Here is a 24,019-nt window from a genome sequence, read left to right as displayed (position 1 = left end):
GTGAATTTTGGTTTTATTTAACTTTTAAGTTATTTGAGAACAGGACGGTTTACCTGTCTGTCTTCATTTTTTGTACTTCAGTTTTTCAGTTTCCATAATTAATTTGGATACCAGGATAGTCAAGGTAAAAGCCTGTTAAGTTTGTACGCGTTGTGATTTAATATAAACCATATATGAGACTCGCCATGAGAAAACCAACATTATAGTGCATTTGCGACCAGCATGGATCCAGACCAGCCTGCGCATCTGCGCAGTCTGTCAGGATCCATGCTGTTCGCTAACGGTTTCTCTAATTGCAATAGGCTTTGAAAGCGAACAGAATGGATCCTGACTAGACTGCGCGGATGCGCAGGCTGGTCTGGATCCATGCTGGTCGCAAATGCACTATGTTGTTTTTCTCATGGAGCGGCTCATATAACGTGTTTATTTAGCAACATTGTTATAACAGCAAGCACACTAATATAACTCATTCCTTGCAATATATCAATTGTATGGATAAATATGGAATTTTATAATAAACATCAAAGAAACATTAAAATACATTTTTTAAATATACAAACAGGAAAACTCGTCGGAGTAATTTGATATATACGGGTAAATCATGGACAAAACGTGCAATTCATAGACCTTGGTACTTGAAGAAAATACAAAATACATACATGTAGTTATAAGCAAACTATCTACATAGAAAGATTGATACCTGTAGTTTCTTAAATATACAATTCAATCACTGATATATCTAAATAAATACGTTAAACATATCGGTATAATAAAAATGTTACTATAAAAGTTACTATACTAGTCGATTCAAAAACACAAAAGTGTTAACACTGTGCTTGTTTGCTATCTTGCCGACTTTAAATAAACTTAACTTATCATATCTTATCTTATCTGAAACTGGGTATAATTTACAATGACCATAGAATTAATTAACGTATATGTTACGACGGTCGTTGTATATACACTTCTAGATTTTAAAAAAGGTCATTGTGGGTGTGTATTTTTGAGTTCACTGGACAAACGGTCGTTGTAGAAATGTATTTTGTATCTTTTTACAACAGTCGAAGTAGTAATACAAATGGAAACAATCTTCACGAGAATCATGTTTAAGATCGCAATTAGTCCGTTACCAAAATGTGAAATGTACAAACAAAAAGAAAGGACAAATGATACGTCTTTGATATTACGGTCAAACACAAGCAAAAGTTTTATATACATGAAACGCAGTCAAAATTGTTGAAACAATAGCTTACTTTATTCAGGTCAAATCGTTTGGAATATTTTACCTAAAGATGTAAAATCGTCTCGCAGTGGTAGCAACTGGTTGACTATGCATTAAAATAAGCGTGTAAATTGGATTAATTTGTATTTTTGGTGTTCAATTGTATTTCTGGTTGACTATGCATTAAAATAAGCTTGTAAAAGGGATTAATTTGTATTTTTGGTGTTCAATTGTATTTCTATTTCATGTCGTACTTACGATGATATTGATGCTGTTTCTGTTTGAAATATATTTCCATATATCTGTGTTATAAGAGGACCCCATGGAAGATTAGCGGCAGCTAAATGAGCTACACTATATAAATATAGAATTTACTTACTTACTTACTTACTTACTTACATGTACTTACTTACTTACTTTAGAAAGAATATCTTCATTTACAAGAAAAGATAGAAATAAGTTCAGAACTTATAGAATGTTTAAGTCCGTCTTTTAGATTGAAACTTGTGTGCAACAATATTTACCATTGCAATAGCTTTAGTAAGGTTAATGAAAGACATGTATAAGAAATATGCTGTTTTAACTGTATAAATGAGCCGCGCCATGAGAAAACCAACATAGTGGCTTTGCGACCAGCATGGATCCAGACCAGCCTGCGCATCCGTGCAGTCTGGTCAGGATCCATGCTGTTCGCTAACAGTTTCTCTAATTACTATAGGCTTTGAAAGCGATCAGCATGGATCCTGACCAGACTGCGCGTATGCGCAGGCTGGTCTGGATCCATGCTGGTCGCAAAGCCACTATGTTGTTTTTCTCATGGCACGGCTCAAATAATGTTTAAGATGAAAAAGTGTCTTGTTGCATTGTCCACTCTATATGCAGTATAGGGAAGAATTGTGTGCATCTTTGACAATCTATCTGATGATGAGAAATTATTTTAGAAAAACTTTAGTGCACTATGGGTAAAAGTAAATATAATTATTTAGTAGTATAACTATCATCATTGGATGAGAAAGTAGGCTAAGAATAATAACTCACACATGCATTTTGTCAGAATTATGGCCCTTTTTGTACTTAGCAACCTTTGAATGTCTTAGTTAAAATTGTTAAGGTCCACCATTCTTGAATATTTAAGCTTTGAAACTTTGTAGAGCTGGCCAAGAACCACAACTCTTGCCTGCATTTTGTCAGAATTTTTCCCCTTCTGTTAAAGAATAATGGAAATTCATGGTTAAAGGTTTCTTCCTTTTGTTTAGGTCTAGTTTAACTGAATACTACAGCAACTTTGCAAATTTGTTTAACACCATTAGATTAGTATGTAAACCAAGAACCATAGCTCTGACTTTCATTTTTTATGGAGTTGTGGTCCTTGATGAACTTAGGGAACAGAAATTCTTGGTTTACTTAGAATTCATTTGATTAGTAAGCATGTCAAAATCCATGACTCTCTCGTGCATTGTTACCGAATAGTTGCCCATTTTTACTTAAGAAATTCACTTTTCTTGAACACTGTAACTTAGAAAGAACTTTTATGCGTTTTTTAATCATAAGTAGATGGGTAAGTAAGCCAAGACTTTTCTTGTATATTGTCATTCACTTGCATGCGTTACTCAAGTTGAACAGTATAAATATCATTTCCTTGTTGTTTAGATAAGGATGTTTTTATTTTTTAAACAACAATGACCTGTATAAATGCAAATAAAAACTATATTCATTCATTGAAGTAAGCTATGCCTAAACAACTAACAATGGCATATGTATTTTAAAACATTTCATTATGTTTTATTTTGTTATTTTATTTTGAGACGAAAACTATTCTTTTTTCTTAATTTGAATTTAAATCGTTTCGGTGTAAACTGCATCAGTTATCTCTATGTTATTGTATTTTCGGTACTTTAAATTGTCAATATGAAAAGCAAAATGTTGATTTGCAAGATAGATAGTTTTTGCAGTATGACACAAGCATATTTCACCAAATGTAAAGGATGAATAAGTTTTAAATTGTATTTTGATCCAGGGAATCCTGTATCTGAGAAATGGCAACTGCACAAATATCACTGGAACCAATGTTTAAGTATCTCTCACTTGGGATGGTTTTCTCGGGAGTTCTGCAGTTGGCCGGATTTGTGTCTCCCGGATGGTCCAGATATAAATACGAAGCCAATGACTACAGCTATCATACTGGCTTATGGTATACAGTGACATGTACCAATACCTGTGAAACAATGTCAATTTTTAGGGGTAAGATTTCATTTTACGACGCCGCGAGACCAAGAAAATGGCTTTTATTCTTTCTACACCGTCGTTTCAGCTATGCAAAAGTGTATACAATGTTTTATAAATAGAGGCAATTTGTTTGTTTTAGTGTAAAATCAAAATGTATTTCATCGAGTGAACACCAGGTGCTTAATATAAAATCTTTGGTTCATTAGGTGAAAGATATTTATCGTTTATGTAAAACTAAAATATTTGATTTTCTTTTCATTCCATGTTTTATAAGTGGTTATAACCAGACTTTGTATAAACATGATAGTTTTCTCTCAGTAGAAAATATCTAGTTTTTCTTCATTATATATACTTTATATATAGTAAAATCTAATTTATCAGAATTTCACCGAAAAACCTGTAATTACAAATAACTTTAATTCCCAATGCTGTACGTATATCAGTAATATAAAAGTATGATTTATTTCGATCATAAAATGTTGTTTCTCCTAGCAGTAATATATATGTGCTTTTTGATACAAATGTACATGTGATTTAAGACATTAGACACTGAAATCAAGTGTCAAAATATATCTATCTCTCCATTAGCGCTATTTTGAACGCCTCTGTTTGACCAAACAATGCGAGACGTTAAGAAAACCAAAAGTATTAATTTACATTTAAATTTAACAGAGTTGCTTTTTTCTTATTTAACGTCTAAGATTTCTGATTTAAGACTAGCTTTTCTTTGTGATTGGAATCGCAAGCTTTAAATAATTCGTGGAGCGGAACAAAGCTTTTAATTCATCCAGGTATAATATTAAAATGTGCTTTGAAATTCTAAATACATAGAGACGGAATTAAACATTTTAGTCTGGGTGTTCTAAGATTTAGTGTATTTTAAATTGAATAGCAAACTGCAAATTATTCTGAAGTATGAACTGCAAACTCAATTTCTATTTTTTGCGGTTCAAGATATTTGTTGAGACGCGATTCAATTTCTAAAAATGACGGTGTTATTTGGGGCACTGGCTTTGAAATTTAACATTTCAGTCTCTTTTGCACTTTGTAATTTGAATTGCTCTCTGCTTTTATCATTTTGCAGTTCGAATTTCACGAGGGTTGTCCCAGAAAATCGCGAACTATTTTTCATTATTTCCAAAATAAACGACGCATCAAATAATGATTTTAACTGATGTTATTTCAATGTATACTCGACAGAACTATAGAGTGTAAAAATTAAATATCTGTCATATTATTTGAGTATGTGTCCAATAATGGACGGCAATCAGTGCTAGTCGGCGCACGCTGTTTACCTTCTACAAAAAGAAGTGGCTTCCTTTTAAATTCATGTAACTTTCCCGATATACATCTCACAGGATTAAAATTTATATCGTCGTTAACGGCAATATGTGGCGCGTAATTATATTGCATTTCAAGTCTTTGACCTCACTTAGGTTTAAATAGTGACGTAATTTTGAAGTCGCACGCACTTTCAGAAATGACGACGTCAGATAAGATCGCGGCGCAGAAAGTATTGATAAAATATTGTGTAGATCGCGATATGACTCCTTCACAAACAAACGAGAAATGGAAAAAATTTGAAGTCAAGCAATCGTTGGCAGGACACTTGTCTTTACGTGACACAAACATTTGAAAGAAGGTTGGGCGAGTGATTCAACCGCGATCTACACAGTATTTTGCGGTTTAAGATTAGCTCTTCAATAAACTACTATTTGATATTCTTACTATCTAAATTCTTTCATAACATAAGTATCAATATTTAACTCTAACGTTTCTTTAACATATCATGATCTGAAATAACTATAATAATATATGCGCGTATCATGCTTGCAAAGTTCTAACGACAAGAATGAGTCTAGAAATGATACTAAAGTATATAAAAAAAACCTCATTTTACAGGAGATACATCGCGAGCTTATTCAGCTTTGATTGACATATTGTTTACTCGGCATGTTCAAAATACTGGGCGGTTTTAATTATCATGTCATTGAATTACCTAGTCAGCTGTAAAAAATGATAAGTAATTTTGAAACATACATTCTGGACAATGAATAACCTGAGCGAAAAAATGTAACCTGTCAGTTTTGCACATGACTTATTTCTAGACCAAAAATATAAGTGTAGACCTCTGAAAAGAAATGCAAAATTTAAGTACATGACATCATTTACCGATAACATAGTGCTGCAACTGTTTCACTAAATATCCTAGTTAATCCTATTGTGCACGTTGTCAGTAATGCACGTTAAGGCTCATAATAGCTTTTTCATTACAGGTTTCGAGGGTGATTATCATCCATATAGGCCATGGCAAATACAAACGTCCATCGCACTATTGGCATGTTTTATTGCCGTCATTTACCTTATAAAAGCGAGAAATTTGACAAGTGCAAGAATGGTAAAGTGGGTCACAATTGGTGCATACTTTTCTTTATTGTCAGGTAACGTTTTAGTAAATTTTTCTCGACTTCTTTTATACTACCAAACTATTGGCAGAATGGGTGCAGCGGTCCAGTGGTAAAAGTGTTTGGCTACAAAACGAAGGACCATTAGTTCTGTCCCCACCCCTCTGCTCATCTAACTAAAACAATTAATATCGGGTTAGACACGTATTTTGAGTGCTTTACACCTCACCTGGCATGCTAAAGAACAAGGGTAGAACCTGAAATTGGAGTATGGAATCTTTTGCATCTTGCACTTTCGTTTTACTCAATCTACCAACGGTCTTCTTGAAGACTTGCCCATATTGAGTATCGGTGTCGAATATAAATAATCTTACGCAAACTGACTTTAGCTTACTTACGAATTGTCTTGCATTGAGTGTACCCTTCCATTTATATTCATAGTTTGTAAACATCTTATGTTAAGTAGAATGCACAATAGATCTTTCGGCATTTTGTTTGCTTTCAAAATCTTACTCAGTAGGTCTAGAAATGTAAAAAAAGAGAGAAATCTTTAATTTACAGCTTACATAATCCTCAAACACGTTATCAGCACTAATATAGCACACCCACCCAGCATTCTATATCGGCCCGAAATCATACCGACGTCATTGTCTATAACGGCCCGATATCGGCTTCAATTTCGGCTGCAAATAGGAATGATATCGGCCCGACGTCGGCAGACCGTATCGGGCCGACATCATAATGACATCGGTCCAATATTGGCAAACGATATTTGGCCAACATCAAAATGATATCGGCCCGATATTGGCAGATCATATCGTGGTCGCGAAATAGTGTGACACGCAGTGCTTTATCAAAGTTTTCTTAAAATATACACCTTATAAATTCTCAGAGTAATTTTCTTGAGAACTGATGTGTTTCGCTTCATGTGAATGATGCTTATTTGATTTTACTGATATATTATTTTTCACAACTATATACTGCATGTTTTATATAGTTACGTAAGCTTTCTGTATATTCCTAACACTATTAAAATTGTTCAATTAGAATTTTAAACATATCTGTATTTTCATTCTTTTGTAAATATAAATATTTCTTTGGCGGCATTTTACATAAAAATAAAAATGCATCTTAATTTTTACCCCCCTTTATTACATATAAAATCTTGATAAATACCATCTACAAATTTTGTTTTGAACCTAGTTTGATTAATTCTGGCATACATCGTATTTGCTTAACAAATTAGCACATATAAACAATTAGATTACTTTTTTATGGTTATCAATAATATTTTGAGTTATATTAGAGAATCCAATATCGGCCCGATGTCAATCCGACGTACGAAATAGTTACACTGATTGATGTCGATCCCTACCGATTTCAAGACTTTGCGGCACTACAACGGCCCGACGTCGGCCCTATAGCGGGACATTTTGCCGACATTCCGACATTATACCTATATCGGGACAGCTTCATCCTTTTTGTTTAATATCCTAGCAGGGCTCCAGCTAAAGATCAAGGCGAGGTGCTGAAACGTATCGTAAATGTTGGGAATGGTTCTCTTACTTTAGGATACTATGTATTTTATGGTACTGTTGGTAGGTTAAGTGACTTCCATTACATTAGAAAACTGATCTTGAAAAATAACTTTACATATGTTTACTGGATTATCGCACTTCATAAGCATGATAAAATTCCATGTTATCAAATTAATAAAGTAAGCATTGCGGTATTTTACGTATATGAACAGTTAATAAAAGTTAAGTATAAAGTTTAATAAGTTTATCATAACTGTCTTGGCAATTGCTCATAATTCCGTCATTGATTTAAAGGGCAATATTTCTGTCTTATGGTCAATTTTAATGTTAGCACATGGTCAGCTTTTAACGAGAATTTGCAAGAATTCTCTCCCTTCATTGCTGACTGTGTGAAAGCAATTCTCTTCAAACTGGATTGACTCCCTTACATTAGCTAAAGTCGTGTCATTCATGACCTAAGTCAATAATTTAATTCTTTGTTATGGATTTTGCATTGATCTAATATTTTGCTTTAAGTAACCGTAATACACGGAAAATAAGGTCGCATGTTACTCCATAGACAGCAACAAAATATGTAGCCAGTTTTTGATATAAATCATGTTTTATAGATTCATATAGAAGTTTTATTCATGCAAAGATATAAAACGTTTCTGTAAAAAAAACCCACAACATTATGTTAGCTTCTGATATTGCGAAATTCGTGTTGTCATGTAACAGAAAATGAAAACATTTAAATAAATTTCTTTTCTTTTGAAACTTTGAATCCCGCCAAACGTTAAAATCTGAGAATTATTTCATAAACGAGCTTTCCCACAAACACATGCATACATAATAGTTTTCCTCGAGAAAAACGAAACTTTTGTGATGATACATGTATTCCCATTTTGACTGATTTTTCTTGTCTATATAACGGTACTTTTATTTAACTTTCATGCCTAGATGTTTACTCTTTAAAACATGATAAAATTCCCATTTTGACTGATTTTTCTTGTCTATATAACGGTACTTTTGTTTAACTTTCATGCCTAGATGTTTACTCTTTAAAACATGATAAAATAAAGTAATAAACTAAGCAATACTGTATTTGACAGGCAATGGGGAAGAAAAGCCCGAGTAATTTGACAAATTTAAAAAAAACATACATGTTACTAAAACACGAACACACATGTTTTATTAACTGGTCGTGATCCAAGGTTTTCCACAGAAATCAAAGACAAAAAGAATCTATTGTATTATGAATCAAGTTTCTGATTTTTTTTCTGATCAGCATTGGTGTATGTGTATCATATAGATCCTAACTCATTTTGTTAAACAATTAGCTCTGATTCATCCTGTTTCCTTATTTATAGTGTCTAAGTTACTTGATTATACATAAATCAAATATGCCATTCAGATATGTGTTTGTACATACTATACAATTTATCATTAAATCAAATTGATCGCGTAAACTAAAGTCGTTAGCTGTAAAGGTGCCTGTTTTTCATGCTTTCCACGAACAAAACCGTGACAAAAAATGTAGGTCGTACTAAAGAGATAATCCTGCTGTGCGAGCAAACTCATGAAAAGCGTGCCAATTTTTGTAAGCTTGGATTTCATTTCTAAAATAGGCATGATATTGCGCGTCTGTTAATTTCACCCTTTCTTTGAACATCAAAGAAACTATGCTGTGTCTTTTGTTTAAAGCCCTGCTCCCGTCAAACATTTTAACCTTGAATTGTCACTGAAAAAGCATGTAAACCATGACTATGAACAGTAACGCCTGTCAAAATAGAGTCTATTTTATATAAAATTCTATATGAAATATCTGTGGTTTTGCGTGCTAAAGTGTGGCACGTGGCCGTTAACTGTTACCTATTGTAATCATGGGTTGCATATACACAAAAGAATTTGAATAGCCGGGAAGCAGGGCTTTAAATAAATGCACACATCCTCTTTCCCCTCTTACCAGCTTTTAGTGAGCGCCTAACTTGCAAATTACACTATTTCATTTTTTGTTGGATTTAACGTTGCACCGACACACGATAGGTCATATGGCGACTTTCCGGCTTTAATGGTGGAGGAAGACCCCAGGTACCCTTCCGTGCATTATTTCATCACAAGCCAGCACCTGGGTAGAACCACCGACCTTCCGTAATGGCTTCCTCACATGAAGAATTCAACGCCCCGAGTGAGGGTTCCGAGTGTGGCTCGAACCCACATCGATGAGGGGGCAACAGATTTGAAGTCAGCGACCTTAACCACTCGGCCACGGAGGCCCCCACTATTTCATTAAAATTTATTTTTTGAAGTAGTTTTTGTCCTTTCGCCAAATATTTCAATATTTGAAAGATATTTAGCTTTCAGTCGGAACTTATGTAATTTATGTTGATTCGTATTGTTCTCATAAACAGTTTGGGGAAATATCAAAGCTCTGTTCTATTCTGTTCTTTTTTTACTAATTAGACAATTATGAACGTTATTATTTCAAAACACTATATTGAATCGTACGTCAGTTGTTGGTATATGCAGTTCCGTAAATTAACACGGTTTAAGTTACATCAGAACTTTAAGAAATCCACAAGTTTTTTATTTCTTGATATACTTTGAAGTAAAATGGAAGCAAGAAGCCTTTACCCTATTACACTTAAAGTTATATTATTGTATTGTTTATAAAGTCAAGAATACCTACATATGTGATAATAAATTGTTATGCTTTGGAAAATATGATTTATTTGCCTCTAAAGTAAGAGAAATTGATAAGTTTACTGTTTTTCACTATATGTTCAATATAAGCGACGGTGATACTTTTAAAACAAAATTGGAAGCAAGAAGATGTTTAGTTAGAATAAATATTTTTACATCAAATTGAAGAGAAGAAATTGAAGTTTACTGTCATATCTGATAAAATATTCACAAACCAAAATACATATTTGAAGTTAATCATTAAAAATAAATTTCCTATATAATCTATTGCTCAAAGTCATATCAATATGGAAACCAATATTGATTATCGGATAATTTTCAAGGGGGACAACCTACTACGATAAGCCAGTCAAATATAATAAAAGCTGGGGATGAACTTGTAAACAAATTAAAAATAGCTGTGGTATAGGTTTCCGTTTTCTGTCATCTGGATGTTGGGACGTTTTGCCATAATAGCCATTTTCTACGTTACCTTAAAATATACACTAAACTACTTTAAAGAAGAAGTTCTGTGGTAGTTTAAAACGTTATTTTGTCTCAAATATTTATTTGTGAAAGACGATTTTTGCAAATAATTTGTCTCAAATATGATTTGTGAAAGACGATTTTTGGAAATAACTGCCAGTTGGTAAGCAAGTCATTTCTTCGAAACGGAAATTTTAATGTATCACGTTTTCATACTTGGTAAAAACAATTGTAATTAATAATTGATTACTATGTTAACAGTTTTATACGAAAATGCAGTGTTGACATCATATTGACTGAGAAATCAGTATAAAAATACAATACACTTGTTATATCTGAACATTTCATTTCATATTTTTTCTTTTTTATTTGTTGTAGAGTTGGATTTTTTCAACATGCGTTACAAAAGACACAGTTTTAATATTGCACAATATAATCTAAAAGTCTAATACCATATGAGCCGTGCCATGGGAAAACCAACATAGTGGGTATGCGACCAGCATGGATCCAGACCAGCCTCCATGCTGTTCGCTAACAGTTTCTCCAATTCCAATAGGCTTTAAAAGCGAACAGCATGGAGCCTGACCAGACTGCGCGGATGCGCAGGCTGGTCTGGATCCATGCTGGTCGCATACCCACTATGTTGGTTTTCTAATGGCACGGCTCATATCATATTTGTATTCTAAATAGTATGTATTTTTTTAAGTTTTGAAAGCATAGACATTTAGCTAGTCTATTAGGGCATTCTGCTAGTATATTTAAGCCTGTTGATTTATCTAAATAGATTATTCTTCAAATGAACACAGTTCAGTATATTCATTTATGATACTTTATTTAACAAACGAGTGATTTATCGTCTGATTTACCACGGTTCAGAGTTCAGATGCGTTGGAATGGAATTGAGTTAAATACTAAAGCATCTGAACGATGAACAGTGTTAAATTAGACGATAAATCACAAGAAGGCCTTGATTGTTTTCATTGGTTTAAACAATATTTTATTTATCATAATTTCAGTTGTTACAATATTACATATATTAACATAAAGGATTGAGTAGGAAGCTATTAGCTTTTTTAAGAAACTCTCTCCCTGTACACAATATAATTTCAACGGTAACAAAATAAGTAATCTATCTTAAATTTTTTGCTTGCAGATTCTTCATTTATCAATATGGTATGAAATATAAATTTGTCAAGTTGTAGTATAAAAATAAGCTGGAAAAGGAATACATTTTCGGAAGTAAAATTTGAACTGTTTATATAAACTTAATTCTGAACGTAAACAACCTTATTATGTATAAATCTTAAAAACTAGAATAGAAAGTAGGGAGTAAAATAGAGAAGTTGAGATTAACAGGTCAGGAATGTCACTTGAGACACATGGAAATTTAAGGACTTTTCTTTAAGCTATTTAGTAGGGCCAGGATGGCATAAACCTGGGAAATGGAGCTATCGTCATAGATATAGTTGTGAAAACTGTTTAAGCTACCTATCAAATCTCTTTGTTTTCTGTTTATATTTGTGTACATGTGAGAATATTGATTCATTAGTGTGCTTGAAATTGAAGGATCACCATACAACAGTGTATTTAGTGTCACAGTGGTTATTGGCCTAATATTGTTTAGGAGATCTGTGCGTTCCCTTTGGTATAAGGGACACTTGAAAAAGAAATGATGTGTTTTCTTCCTCCCCACAATCACACAATGGATTATTTACAATATTTTTTGAAAAGAGATGTTCATTCAGAGAGCTGCAGTGAGTCCTAAGTCTCCCATGAAGAATCTGGTATTTGCGTTCACCTGCATAATAGTGGCATGGGACTTTCTGTACGTCTGAATAAAGTTGTCTTTTGAATATACTTAAAGTAGGGGAATTCCTGTAATCTAACGGTAGTTGGTTCCAATCAGTGACAGTTGATGGCAGAAATGAGTTAGCAAAAAGTTGGGTACGACAATGCAGGTTTCTAGAAGAGCCGGCATTTCTAAGATTGTATGCAGATGTTTGCGCAACAGTTTCAGGTACCAAGGAGGAAATATACTGTGGTGTTAAATGTTTTTTTATTTTATAGAAAAGAGTGAGTTTGTGTTTTTTTCTTCTGACCTTTAGGGATTGGAAACCAGTTTCTTTGTAAAGATTATCAAAAGAAACGAGTTTAGTGGCTCGAGTAATGATTCTGCATGCTTCGAGTTGTATTTTCTCAAGTTCAAATTCATCGTACTGGGTAATGTTATCCCATACGACTTCAGAATACTCCAAGAGGGGCCGTATAAAAGACAGATAGGTAGTTTCCAGTGACTTGCGGTCAAGAATAAATTTTAAGGTTCTCATTATATTTATACGTTTCCATGCTTTTTCTTTAATGCTGTCAATATATTCATGCCAATTTCCGTCTTCGAAAATGTAACTCCAAGATGCTTGTGAGACGTCACCTCGTTGATTAGAACACCATTTATTAGGGGTGCGTACCGGTTCTCGATATGTATCGAATACCGGTATTCAGGGTTCGATCGATACATCGGATCGAACGTTCCTGTATCGATCAAAATATCGATCAAAAGCTAACTACATGGTAAATGGCCTCATTAATGCTGATACCTATGTATAATGCGCATTTTTTTGACCCCCGGGACCTTCCCAATCGTGGGCGGCAGATTATACACGGGTATAGATGATTTTCCAACTTCGAAACAAGTTTGTTTCCGATGGTCGCCATTTTGGTAAAGGGAAACTACTCTCCGCGCTAACTGTCACCGCTAAAATATAAGATTGCCGTTACGTTCCGTAAAAGATCGAATGGTTTAATTTTCTTTCAAACAAAATTAATTTCATACAAATTTGAAAGTATTTTGATTAAAGAAATATTAATAAATCACAAAATTTATGGTACTAATTACAGATCGAGTATTCTTTTTAACCGAGATCAAGCTGTGAACAACAAAATTGACAGAGGTGACAGCTAACTGCTGGCTATTTGATCATAACAAAAAGACTATCACACCTTTTGTTATCATTTGAACTGAGAAGGTCATGTCATTTTGAAAGATACCATTCTGAAATATTGAATCAGCTGTTAGTTATTTCTTCAAAATAGTTAATTAAAAAAAGGTAAAACAACAATTCTAATATGCTTGCCTCTGTTTCCTAAAGACAAATGTATCCAAGTCCTGTGATTTTGACTCGGAATAGACCGACCTTAGAATTGAGTAATAAAGTTCATATTGCATTACTATAATGGTCTTGTACTCTGTTATTATTCTGTTTGAAAATATCATATGATATATCGGATATCGATCATTTTGTATCGATACAAATATCGTATCGATCATTTTGACCGATACGCACCCCTACCATTTATATACAAAGAAGGATGTGGGAATTTAGGGTTACGGCTGCAGTGAAGGGATTAACAATAACAGTGTATAAGCTAGTATCATCAGCAAAGAGTTTGATAGTTGAACTGATATTGAGGACAATGTCATTAATAAAGACGATGAAAAGAAGAGGACCAAGAATAGAACCTTGTGGTACACCTGCTGAGATATATACAGTATGAGAAGAACCTCCTGTAAAAACAACTTTCTGCTTTCGCTCGGATAAGTAGTCTCGAAACCAATTTAGCAGGTCTCCAGATATACCGGTAGATTCCAACTTGAACAGAAGACCTTTGTGCCATACTCGGTCAAAAGCTTTAGAGATATCACAGAAGACCGCGCGAACTTCTTTACCTTCATCTAATGCTTGGCAAAAAGTATTATATATAGAAACAAGTTGGTTAGTAGTTGAATCATTGGGAACAAATCCAGATTGGAGAGCTGTTATAGTGTTGTTTGCTGTAAAGAAGTTAAAGACATGCTTATGAATTATTTTTTCAAGTGCTTTTCTAATTGTGCTTAGAAGCGATATAGGTCTGTTATTAGAAACTAGCTGAGGATAATTTTTCTTGAAAACAGCACAAACATGAGCCAATTTCCATTGGGATGGCATTCGACCAGTGTTAACGGACTTGTTAAAAAGCTGACAGAGTGGTCTTGCAAGCTCCTGTGAAAGTTCCTTCAGGATCCTGTCATTTACGTTATAGGGCCCTGCCACTTTACCTACTGCGAGTGATTTGAGTGTGAAAGAAATTATTAAGTAGGTTTGCTTTACTGTATCTGATGTAAATAAATTACCATTGTCATTTAGTGGTGGAACAAGTGTGTTTTTTGATGGTGATATGAACTGTTTTCAGTAGTCAGATGTTTTAAGGTTTTCGTTCTGAAGTTTGTTTGATAGATTTTGTGACAGTTGAGCTTTTGCATTTCGTAATAATTGTGTTGTTGTGTTTCTTATTTGTTTGTATATATGTTCCAGTGATGTTCATTTTGAGTGCGTTTGGCATTATCGTATGCCCTCTTTCTCTTTCTAATATGTTTTCGTATATCATTATGCATCCATGGAGGATCTGATTGTCTGATGGTAACTATTTTGTTTGGAATATACTTTTTTGATATAGACAGAATTGTATCAGTAATATTGCAAGCATATGTATCAATATCGTCATTGTTTAGGCAGTCCCAGTTGAAGGAGGCAGCTTCTCGTCTCAGGTTGTCATAATTGCCCTGGTCGAACTTCCATATATTACGCTTATATTTTTTTGAGTTGGGCTTTGAACAATTAAGACAACAATAGACAGGACAATGAAATCTAAGATTTTGGTCAAGAAAGGGGTCTCCAACTCCGGATGTATAAACACTGCATGCACCAAAAAAGGTCGATGAGAGAGTGAAATGTTTCAGTGAAATGAGTTCATTTATGATCTGATTCATGTTGTATTGTCTCGCTATATTGTTGATTTTTCTTTGTGTTGTCGGTTTTAACATATCTAGATTGAAGTCACCTGTGATGATTACACTGTTTATGTTTGTGTCGAAGGCAAGGCCGATAGAGTTTTCTATATTTAATAAAAGAAGAGGGGAGGAGTTAGGAGGGCGATAGCATGTACCATAAAGAATTTTTCTATGCATGATTCTAAGTTCTATCCATATGCACTCGACTCCAGCAATCTCTAGATCAGATCTCCTAATAGCTGGGATATCATTTTAACATAAACCAGAACGCCTCCATGGCTGTCTCCAGGTCTGTCCTTTCTGAAAGGCGCAGCATAATTTTCAAAAATGATAGAGTCAGAGTCAGTATCATTACTTAGCCAAGTTTCGGTAAAAGGGATGACGTCGAAGTGTTGGAGTTCTCCTTGTAATATGTCTTGTTTGTGGAAAACACTCTGGACATTATAGTGTACAAAAGATAGTGGTTTCTTAAAATCATTTATGAGATCATAAGTAGACGTCAAAGAAGAAGATAACGATGACACAGAAAAAGGTAGGCTACTGTTTGATTCGGGTCCAAGGTTCTCATGGACATCGCCCGCTAGAAGTAGTATCAAAGCCATTCAGGTTATCAGCTCAAAACTTGTAAAGCGTGTCAGACCCTTTATTTTCATTTGTAATGCAGCAAAAAGTCCTACCCTCGCCCTATATAACGTTAGATCCACAGACATTTAGTAATTCCTGGACTAAAAATACTGTAGGGTGAGGCATTCCAGGGTCTAAAGTGACATAGAGAATAGGAAAGAAAAGAAAGTAGGAGTAAAAGTTTGAAAAGAAAGCTGATGTTTAGAACAATAGTTCTAGTTCCATTGCAACTGTGCATTGTGCTGTTATGTAGACTACACGACAAGATTGAATACAAGTTTGGTTTTGTCCTTTATGAAACGATTGTTTTCATTCTGACATGCTCATTGAAATATTTTAATAAATATTATGATGGACATCATTTACACGAGGAGTAATGTATGCCATGTCATGCCACAATTTGACGTCATAATGCTCTCTTACCGGTCCGTGCGTCAACCGTTGTATAACCTGGCGGGGATAACTTTTATTTACACTGTCCTGTGACTTTGGAGCATGGTTGGGGTAAGAATGAGGCTAGGTGCACCATAAACCGGTTTAAGCTCCCCAGTGGTGGTTTTGTCACTGTCCGTTCCAAGGCGGTGCCCCGCTGTGTTCCTTTGTTTTATCCTTGTGTGTTTGCTTTGTGTGTGTGGTGTGCGTGTGTTGATCGCGTGCGCGTTTGGGGAGGCTGCGTTTTTAGAACGCGGCTTTCCCTGTTGGATATTCTTCCTTGTTTATATGCTTACAATTGTGTTGTTTGTTCCGTGTGGTGGCCATTAAAAGTCCCCCAGTACATTCAATCAATATTGTTATATTTTCATCCTTCAGGGATTGTTATGCCTTCTAAACTCTCGGCCTCCGTCAAAGATGAGGAGTGGTTTATACCGTGTTGTAGATTCTGTGTTCTCTGGCATTCGGGTCCATTTTAGTTATCCCGTCACACGGCACCTGTAGGGACCTCTAGCGCTTTTTTACCGTTTTGTGTTGAATTGTCGCTTAACATTTTCACTTATTTGAACTTGGTGCGAATTTGCATCTCACCTTTAAACTCTACTGTATTAAAGAATAATGTAAAACTCAATTCTGACATTGACTGAAATACTTCCCACATGATTCATGTACTGACGTGAAACGCACCAAATTGTGGTATTCAGTACGTTGGCCAAGCTGGACGATCTTTGATAATTCGTTTTCCGTGAACATTCGTACAAAATACGTAGTCGGAACAAGTTTGCTACATTTTATACCAACACTTTCGTAAATCTGGCTTTACTTTTGATCAGGTTACAATTCAACCAGTAGAACAACTCGTTTATGATACAAATTCCACCTCTAGTTTTAAAATTAAAGCCAGACATTTAGCAGAATTCAAATGGATAAAAAATTTACAGTCACCTTTTCCGTTGGGCTTAAATGATAATATATATATCAAGAAGGTAATATCTCCAAAAACCCTGATATTGATATCTTTTCAATTTTAAACATTAGAAAACGTAAATACAGATCTCATAGAATCTGACGTAGTGAAAATATTAAGCGCAAATCTAAAGTCAATATGTCCGTTGCAGACCTTGATTTAATTCTTTCAAACTCTGGTAGACACTCGATGCTTTCTCGTCTCTCATCTTTATCTTTTCAGTCTCTTAAAAACTAGACGAGGAAACGGACCAGTATGTTATACAAACAGATCCTTTTTTACAATGTATCATATCTTATTCAAAGTTATACACAACATATTCTCCGTCCACATATCGACACTCAATCTGACCATGACAGACATTTCCTTAAGATATATTTTATGAATAAAGGTATTGACTTCATCGATGTGCCTAGTATATTTCGAGATAAACGTGTCATTGATTCTGTACCGAAATATTTCAGAAACTCTGAAGTTCTGATTATCTGTTATAAATTTAAAACACCTGTAGGAAATATCATATTCAGTTACAATAAAATTGTTTCAGACCTAGATGTATGTACAAATACTCCAACTTCCTGTGAATGTAAACACTCAAAATGTTGCTATTCAGATGCAGGCCATGTCATCACTGGTAATTTTGATATTATCAAAGACAAATGTATTCGTAATTTATTTTTAAAGGGCCTAAATACAGAATTCCTTCAAATACTAACTTTGATGCATGTCGTTGTCAGATTGCAGAATCCATCGAAACTTTTTTGTGTTAAATGGTGCCGACGTGAAAATGCTGATCCAAATGCATTATCGTCTTGGAAACGGTTTGACGAAGTACCAACAGAATTTTTAATTCGTTCGAAAGTGCTGAAAAGTGACTTCTCATTAGCAAAAAAAAGTAGAAGTCCACACGCATACATTTTGACAGGGCGACCACTGCGTGTGAACCCTGGCAATCGACCAATGGCAATGCGACTTTTGTTTTCAAGTTTAAGCTGTGTACTTTCATTTTCCTTACTTCCGGGAAAGCTGAAGGTCATCTGACGTCATCTGACGTCATTTTCTGTATTGTAAAAAACATATGTATGCCTGGCGAGATTGTATAAAAATGTGCTGGCCGTCGAAAGGTTGTAACCTTAATCTTAAAACATATTGAATATTTACGATACAATATATTCACTTTCTTCTAACATGCCTTAGCATATATGTTCATACACTGGTATTTTTTCCTGAATTGTATGTGCTTTATAACAATGACTTTAGTAAAGATTCAAAATAACTGACACAAGAGGTTCATTGTACAATGCATAATCTACCGAAATGGCAATGTTTAAGTGTTACCATACAATTTAAAGTTTGTTCAAATGACTGCGTTGCTAATACAACATAAGAGAAGATTAAAACTTCAAAATCTGAAAATGAAAGCATGTTGCTGCATAAATACATTAAATGAATCTTAAAATTGTAAACAAGTACAATCGACTTTGGGTGCATAAAAGCAGAATTTGAATGAGTTTTATCATGTGATGTAATGAAATATATGATACTTACAACTAACAAAATTTAAGATATGATTCGTTTAAGCAAGAAATGAAAGCACTATATAAAGAAATATTTTTAGATAAAGAATAACAAAAATTAAATGCAAACCATACACAAAACTTGAGAAGATTTATATGCTTTTTCTTCACAGAGACATTAGGCCTGTCATACATGTTTGTAGCCAAAGGTAGAATACTAATATGTTTACCTAAAAACCCGTAAATAGATGTAACGCTGATACTAGTATTAAAAGAAGAAATCTTTAATTTGGTAACTGTCAGCTTGCAAAACGGTTTTAGTGACATGGACATGCCAAAGGTCCTACTCAGCTACTATTAACCCTCGTATGTTTTGAAAAGAACGGCAACATTCCAAAATTCTAAAGACACTGAATGCATCAGAAAATAGTTTTGTCTTTATGCTAAACGCTAGAGATATTTGTACATGTAGTTTAAATCGGCATTTTAGGGGTAACGTAATTTGTAAAATCATATTTCAAGAAAGGCATATGGATCTGGAATGAAAATAACACTTAAATACGGTGATAGGTCAGGCCATTCAGATATGCTTAAATGTTTACAATGAATGTCACATGAAATAATAAAACCTGTTCCCATCTAATAATAATGTTTTATAGTTATTTATAGGTGACATATTTCAACAGCTGTATTTCTGTCACGCCCAAATGTCCAGATATTAACATATAAACAGATCCATTCTATATGTCCTATAACACTTCTAGAAATGTGACATTTTGTTTACATCTCAAGGTATATAAGCTCAAATGAACATTAGCTTCAGTGATCCTCATAAAATGCATCAAGTTCAGCGGATAAATATACCATATTTGTGTTTGTGGTGAAAAACAAGTAACTATTACATTAAGAAAGGTTTCAGTTTTTTTCGGCGAACGCCGTCTGAGAACGAATTCGTAACCTATGCCACGTGTCTCAAGTTACACTTTTAAAGCTACGTTTCGCTCAGTATATTTAGCAAGAATATTGATATACATGTATCTATTGGGTCTAACGCCGTTGTTTTTCAACAGTATTTCAGTCATGTAACGGCGGGCAGTTAACCTAACCAGTGTTCCTGGATTCTGTACCAGTACAAACCTGTTCTCCGCAAGTAACTACCAACTTCCCCACATGAAATATCAGAGGTTGGGGACGAATGATTTCAGACACAATGTCTTTTATCGAATCGTCACGGATAACATACGCCCCGCCCGGGGATCGAACTCACGACCCCGCGATCCGTAGACCAACGCTCTCCCTATTGAGCTAAGCGGGCGGGCTCTTCCATGTATAGAAGTGGCTTACGGACCACTGCTGTAATTATTCGTCGTAAAAAAAAAAATGAAACAAAATTGCACCCCTACGAAACCTTTATGAAAAATTAAAAGAAAACCATTTTAAATTGTTAAAGTGTCGTGTTTAGTTTTGCTATTTGCAAAATGTTAGAATGATGATAGAATAACACAAATGATATGAAACCTCATAAACGTCTGTCTTATTACAATTCGCCGACCATCTTTTAAACAGATATTTTTTTTTTGTTTTCAATCGTAATCTCATTTGCTGTTAATACATATGCAAGAGTAATTATAAAATATGTACATGTCTAAAATCAGGGATTTTTATGAATATGTTCTTTAAAAAACATAATGAGAATATTCTCTTCATAAGTTACACGCCAATTAGAGAAATGTAAAACTAGAATATTTTTGATGGGTGATACCCAACATTCAGTTCGTTCAAAAATGCAATAAATTCTAATATCTTCAACGAAACAGTACATACTGCAGTAGAGATTCAAAATCAACAATTAGGCAAAACATTTATGAAAAGTTAGAAACAGTACCTGAACATATTACTAGTATAACGGTGTCGCTTCAACATGTTTATAATATGAACATATCCAAATGAATATCGCATTTGCTTACTGTTGAAGAGACACTTGATCTTGTCAAAACTATATTCACAAAGAATGAACTTTTAAAATTCTAAAAATTCTAACATTCTAAAATGTTGTACCAAAGGAGAAAACATGTTTTTAGTGCTACCAAAAGGTGAAGATCCAGACAAAAGACACTGTGTTGAAAAAAAAGTACCATCATATAAAAAGTCACGTATGCCATATTATAGAAGAATCAATGATTTGCTTTGTCTGTATATACAAGGAACTGTTCTATAAAAATAAAAAGAAAACGTTTGTCATGTTTATTACCAACGTGCGTTTGCTGAATGACAATGCTCTATCAGAAAGACACCGTTGTCACAAAGCATACATGTGTAAAATATATATAAAATTTCATATTGAAAATTGTTTTATTTTCTTTGTTAAAGTAAGCCATGTTGAATTCTTATTCGAACGCATCGAGAACTGATTTGATCAGATTATAATAAGTCGGCTACCATATGAGCCGTGCCATGGGAAAACCGACATAGTGGCTTTGCGACCAGCATGGATCCAGACCAGCCTGCGCATCCGCGCAGTCTGGTCAGGATCCATGATGTTCGCTAATGGTTTCTCTAATTGCAGTAGGCTTTAAAAGCGAACAGCATGGATCCTGACCAGACTGCGCGGTTTAATGGTCAGGATCCATGTTGGTCGCAAACCCACTATGTTGGTTTTCCCATGGCACGGCTCATATGTTGAAATTTAAACCTGACGTTTATCAGAGTGAAGTCTACGCTTGTGTACAAACGTGTGAATAAAGAATATAGCGTTTTGAAAATTATGCAAACAAACATATAGTCTGGAAAGGAATTTAATTATCCTCAGAACAAAAGACACCACTGAACACATGAGAATACTCATTTATAGTATGAATCAAATTCCGATCTTGGGATATATTTATACAAATATAAATTAAGAGACGTAGCCTGGGTTTGAATACTTACAAACATTCACATATCTATATGATCAATATTATAATGTTATGTAAACTAATAAAATCTTAACTTATTTCAGGAATCTTGTCTCTAGTGCCAGCTGGAATTTTCGCAGACAGTCAGCGTAGTAGTGGCAGTCTTCAATTCCTGTTTCCGTATTCGCTGTTTCTTACTGGTCTAGGGGGAAGCCTCGCTTTGATTATATCTCTCATATCTTTATGTTTTGTGCTGTCGAAGCAGACAAGTGAACCAGGATTCCAGTTATCCTCACTTTGATATCTTTACAGTAGCAGATGACAAACTTACCAGACTTCAACTAGTTGAAATCAAAGCTTAAAGCTATTAAGTTAAAAAAGACTTTACTTGTATACTATTATGATGATAATTGATTTATTTTGGGACCTTCCTCGTAAGTAATGACAACACCAATATACATATTTGCCGTTTTGTTTGTCCAATACTGCTTATTGAAAATATATGAAATGAAATGTATTTGATATGTTAATCAGACTTTGAGGAATAAAAATCTAGTGGTCCGTGTTATATCTGTTTCAGTTTATTGTTTATGATAGTGAAACAATATTCACGGTATACAACAGTTTTAATCTTTCAGTCCATTGTTTGTTTGAGTAAATTAGTGTATATGGATTAAAATACTTCGCATTATGTTCTTTGTTTGTATCAGTACAACAATTAATATACATGGAACAAATTATTCTTTTTCTTCTACAATTTCAGTTCATTGTTTTTTGGTCAATTAGTATAACAGTGTACACGTATAGAGGATATTACATGAGTGTATTTTCATCACTTAATAAACGAGTTGAATAAAACAATAATATGCGAGGTTCTGTCGAGGATTTTATAATTAATTTTTTATTTAACGGGTTTAATGAACTCAATCTGGAAAGGCAAATATACTTATTCTTTCTATCACATGTAGGCTTTTCTTGCTGATACATTACAGTTTCTTCTTTCTTTACCTATGATAGACAAAGCAATTATATTAACGTCTCCTATATTTAAAATGACATCAACGTCACAGCTTTATCACACTACTGTGATGCCGAAATTATGTAACGGTTCTATTTCACTCCAATGACGTCAAACACGTGATAAACCAAATTATTCCTCTAATTCAGTTAAAAGCATTCAAGTGAAACAGTGATTTACATAGGCAACTGTTTTCTTTGAATGTGGCTTTTCCTGTTTGACTTTTATCCTTGTTTCGTTTTTGTTCATATCTTATCCAGAGCTTGTTTTTTAAAACTTATAAAATCTCTCTTTACGTAAAGGAACTAATCATTGTACTTCAGTACTTAAGTCTCAATCACACTACACCGTATAGCGAGAACGGACGTCCAACGTATAATAAAATTTTCAATCCGTTCGTGTCCTTCCGCATGCGTTTCTTTTCCGTTTAATCCGGTGGAATGTTTTGAGCATGTTTAAAATTTAGAACGTACACCATCGGACAAAGTTGTCCGTCAGATGAACGGCAGCAATGCGCTGATATGCGTTTTATTCGTTACTCGTGCGTTCCCTATTCTGTACTTGTCCGGTCCGCATTTTTCTTGTCCTTGGACCTGATTCAGGGCCGGACTACTACCGGACATTCAATAGCTGTAACGTATGTTCAACGGACGATAACTGACAAGAACGTTTTGTCAGTTTCACATGCGTTGCGCTTACGTTTTACGCGGTACAAGTCCGTTACTAGTACGGTGATATCCGTTAATTGAACGTTGTTCGTCCTATAAATGTTCGTTTATCTTGCGGTCACTGTGCTTTTTATGCGCCCCAAACACCGATCGCGAGAGCACCGAGTGGGGGATGCCTTTAGTCACCGGATAACTTTCTGCCGCAATTTTTCTATACGTTTGGCGTCCGTTAACGTTATACGGTGTAGTGTGACTGAAGATATGAAAGGATAAGTTTATTTCTTCTTTGTTTCCTTTGTTCTTTGATACCGCTTCTGGTAATGAATGTTATCTCATTTTAATATGAATGATAGCTTATTACATCAGCATATAGTATGGTAGACACTATCAATTCTCCATTTGGGAGATTTATGTTTCCTAGGCTACCGTTTGGTCTTTTATGTAGCCAAGACATGTTTCAGCAGAAAATGGACGAATGTCTAGAAGGACTTCAAGGCATCAAGACAACTGTTGACGACATTGTAGTTTTTGGTAAG

General features: G+C 34.4%; 1 protein-coding gene across 1 annotated transcript; it reads left to right on the top strand.

The window, feature by feature from the left end:
• Positions 1-22,671, top strand: LOC123524828 (uncharacterized). Its single transcript, XM_045303332.2, has 4 exons — positions 1-124; positions 3,240-3,463; positions 5,725-5,889; positions 21,902-22,671. Exons 2-4 carry the CDS (start codon positions 3,259-3,261, stop codon positions 22,096-22,098), a joined length of 567 nt encoding a protein of 188 aa, XP_045159267.2. The 5' UTR covers positions 1-124; positions 3,240-3,258; the 3' UTR covers positions 22,099-22,671.
• Positions 22,672-24,019: the final 1,348 nt, after the last annotated feature.

The sequence above is a fragment of the Mercenaria mercenaria genome, chromosome 3 (assembly GCF_021730395.1).
Source record: "Mercenaria mercenaria strain notata chromosome 3, MADL_Memer_1, whole genome shotgun sequence".
Taxonomy (NCBI): Eukaryota; Metazoa; Mollusca; class Bivalvia; order Venerida; family Veneridae; genus Mercenaria; species Mercenaria mercenaria.
This window is presented reverse-complemented; position numbering and strand designations above follow the sequence as displayed.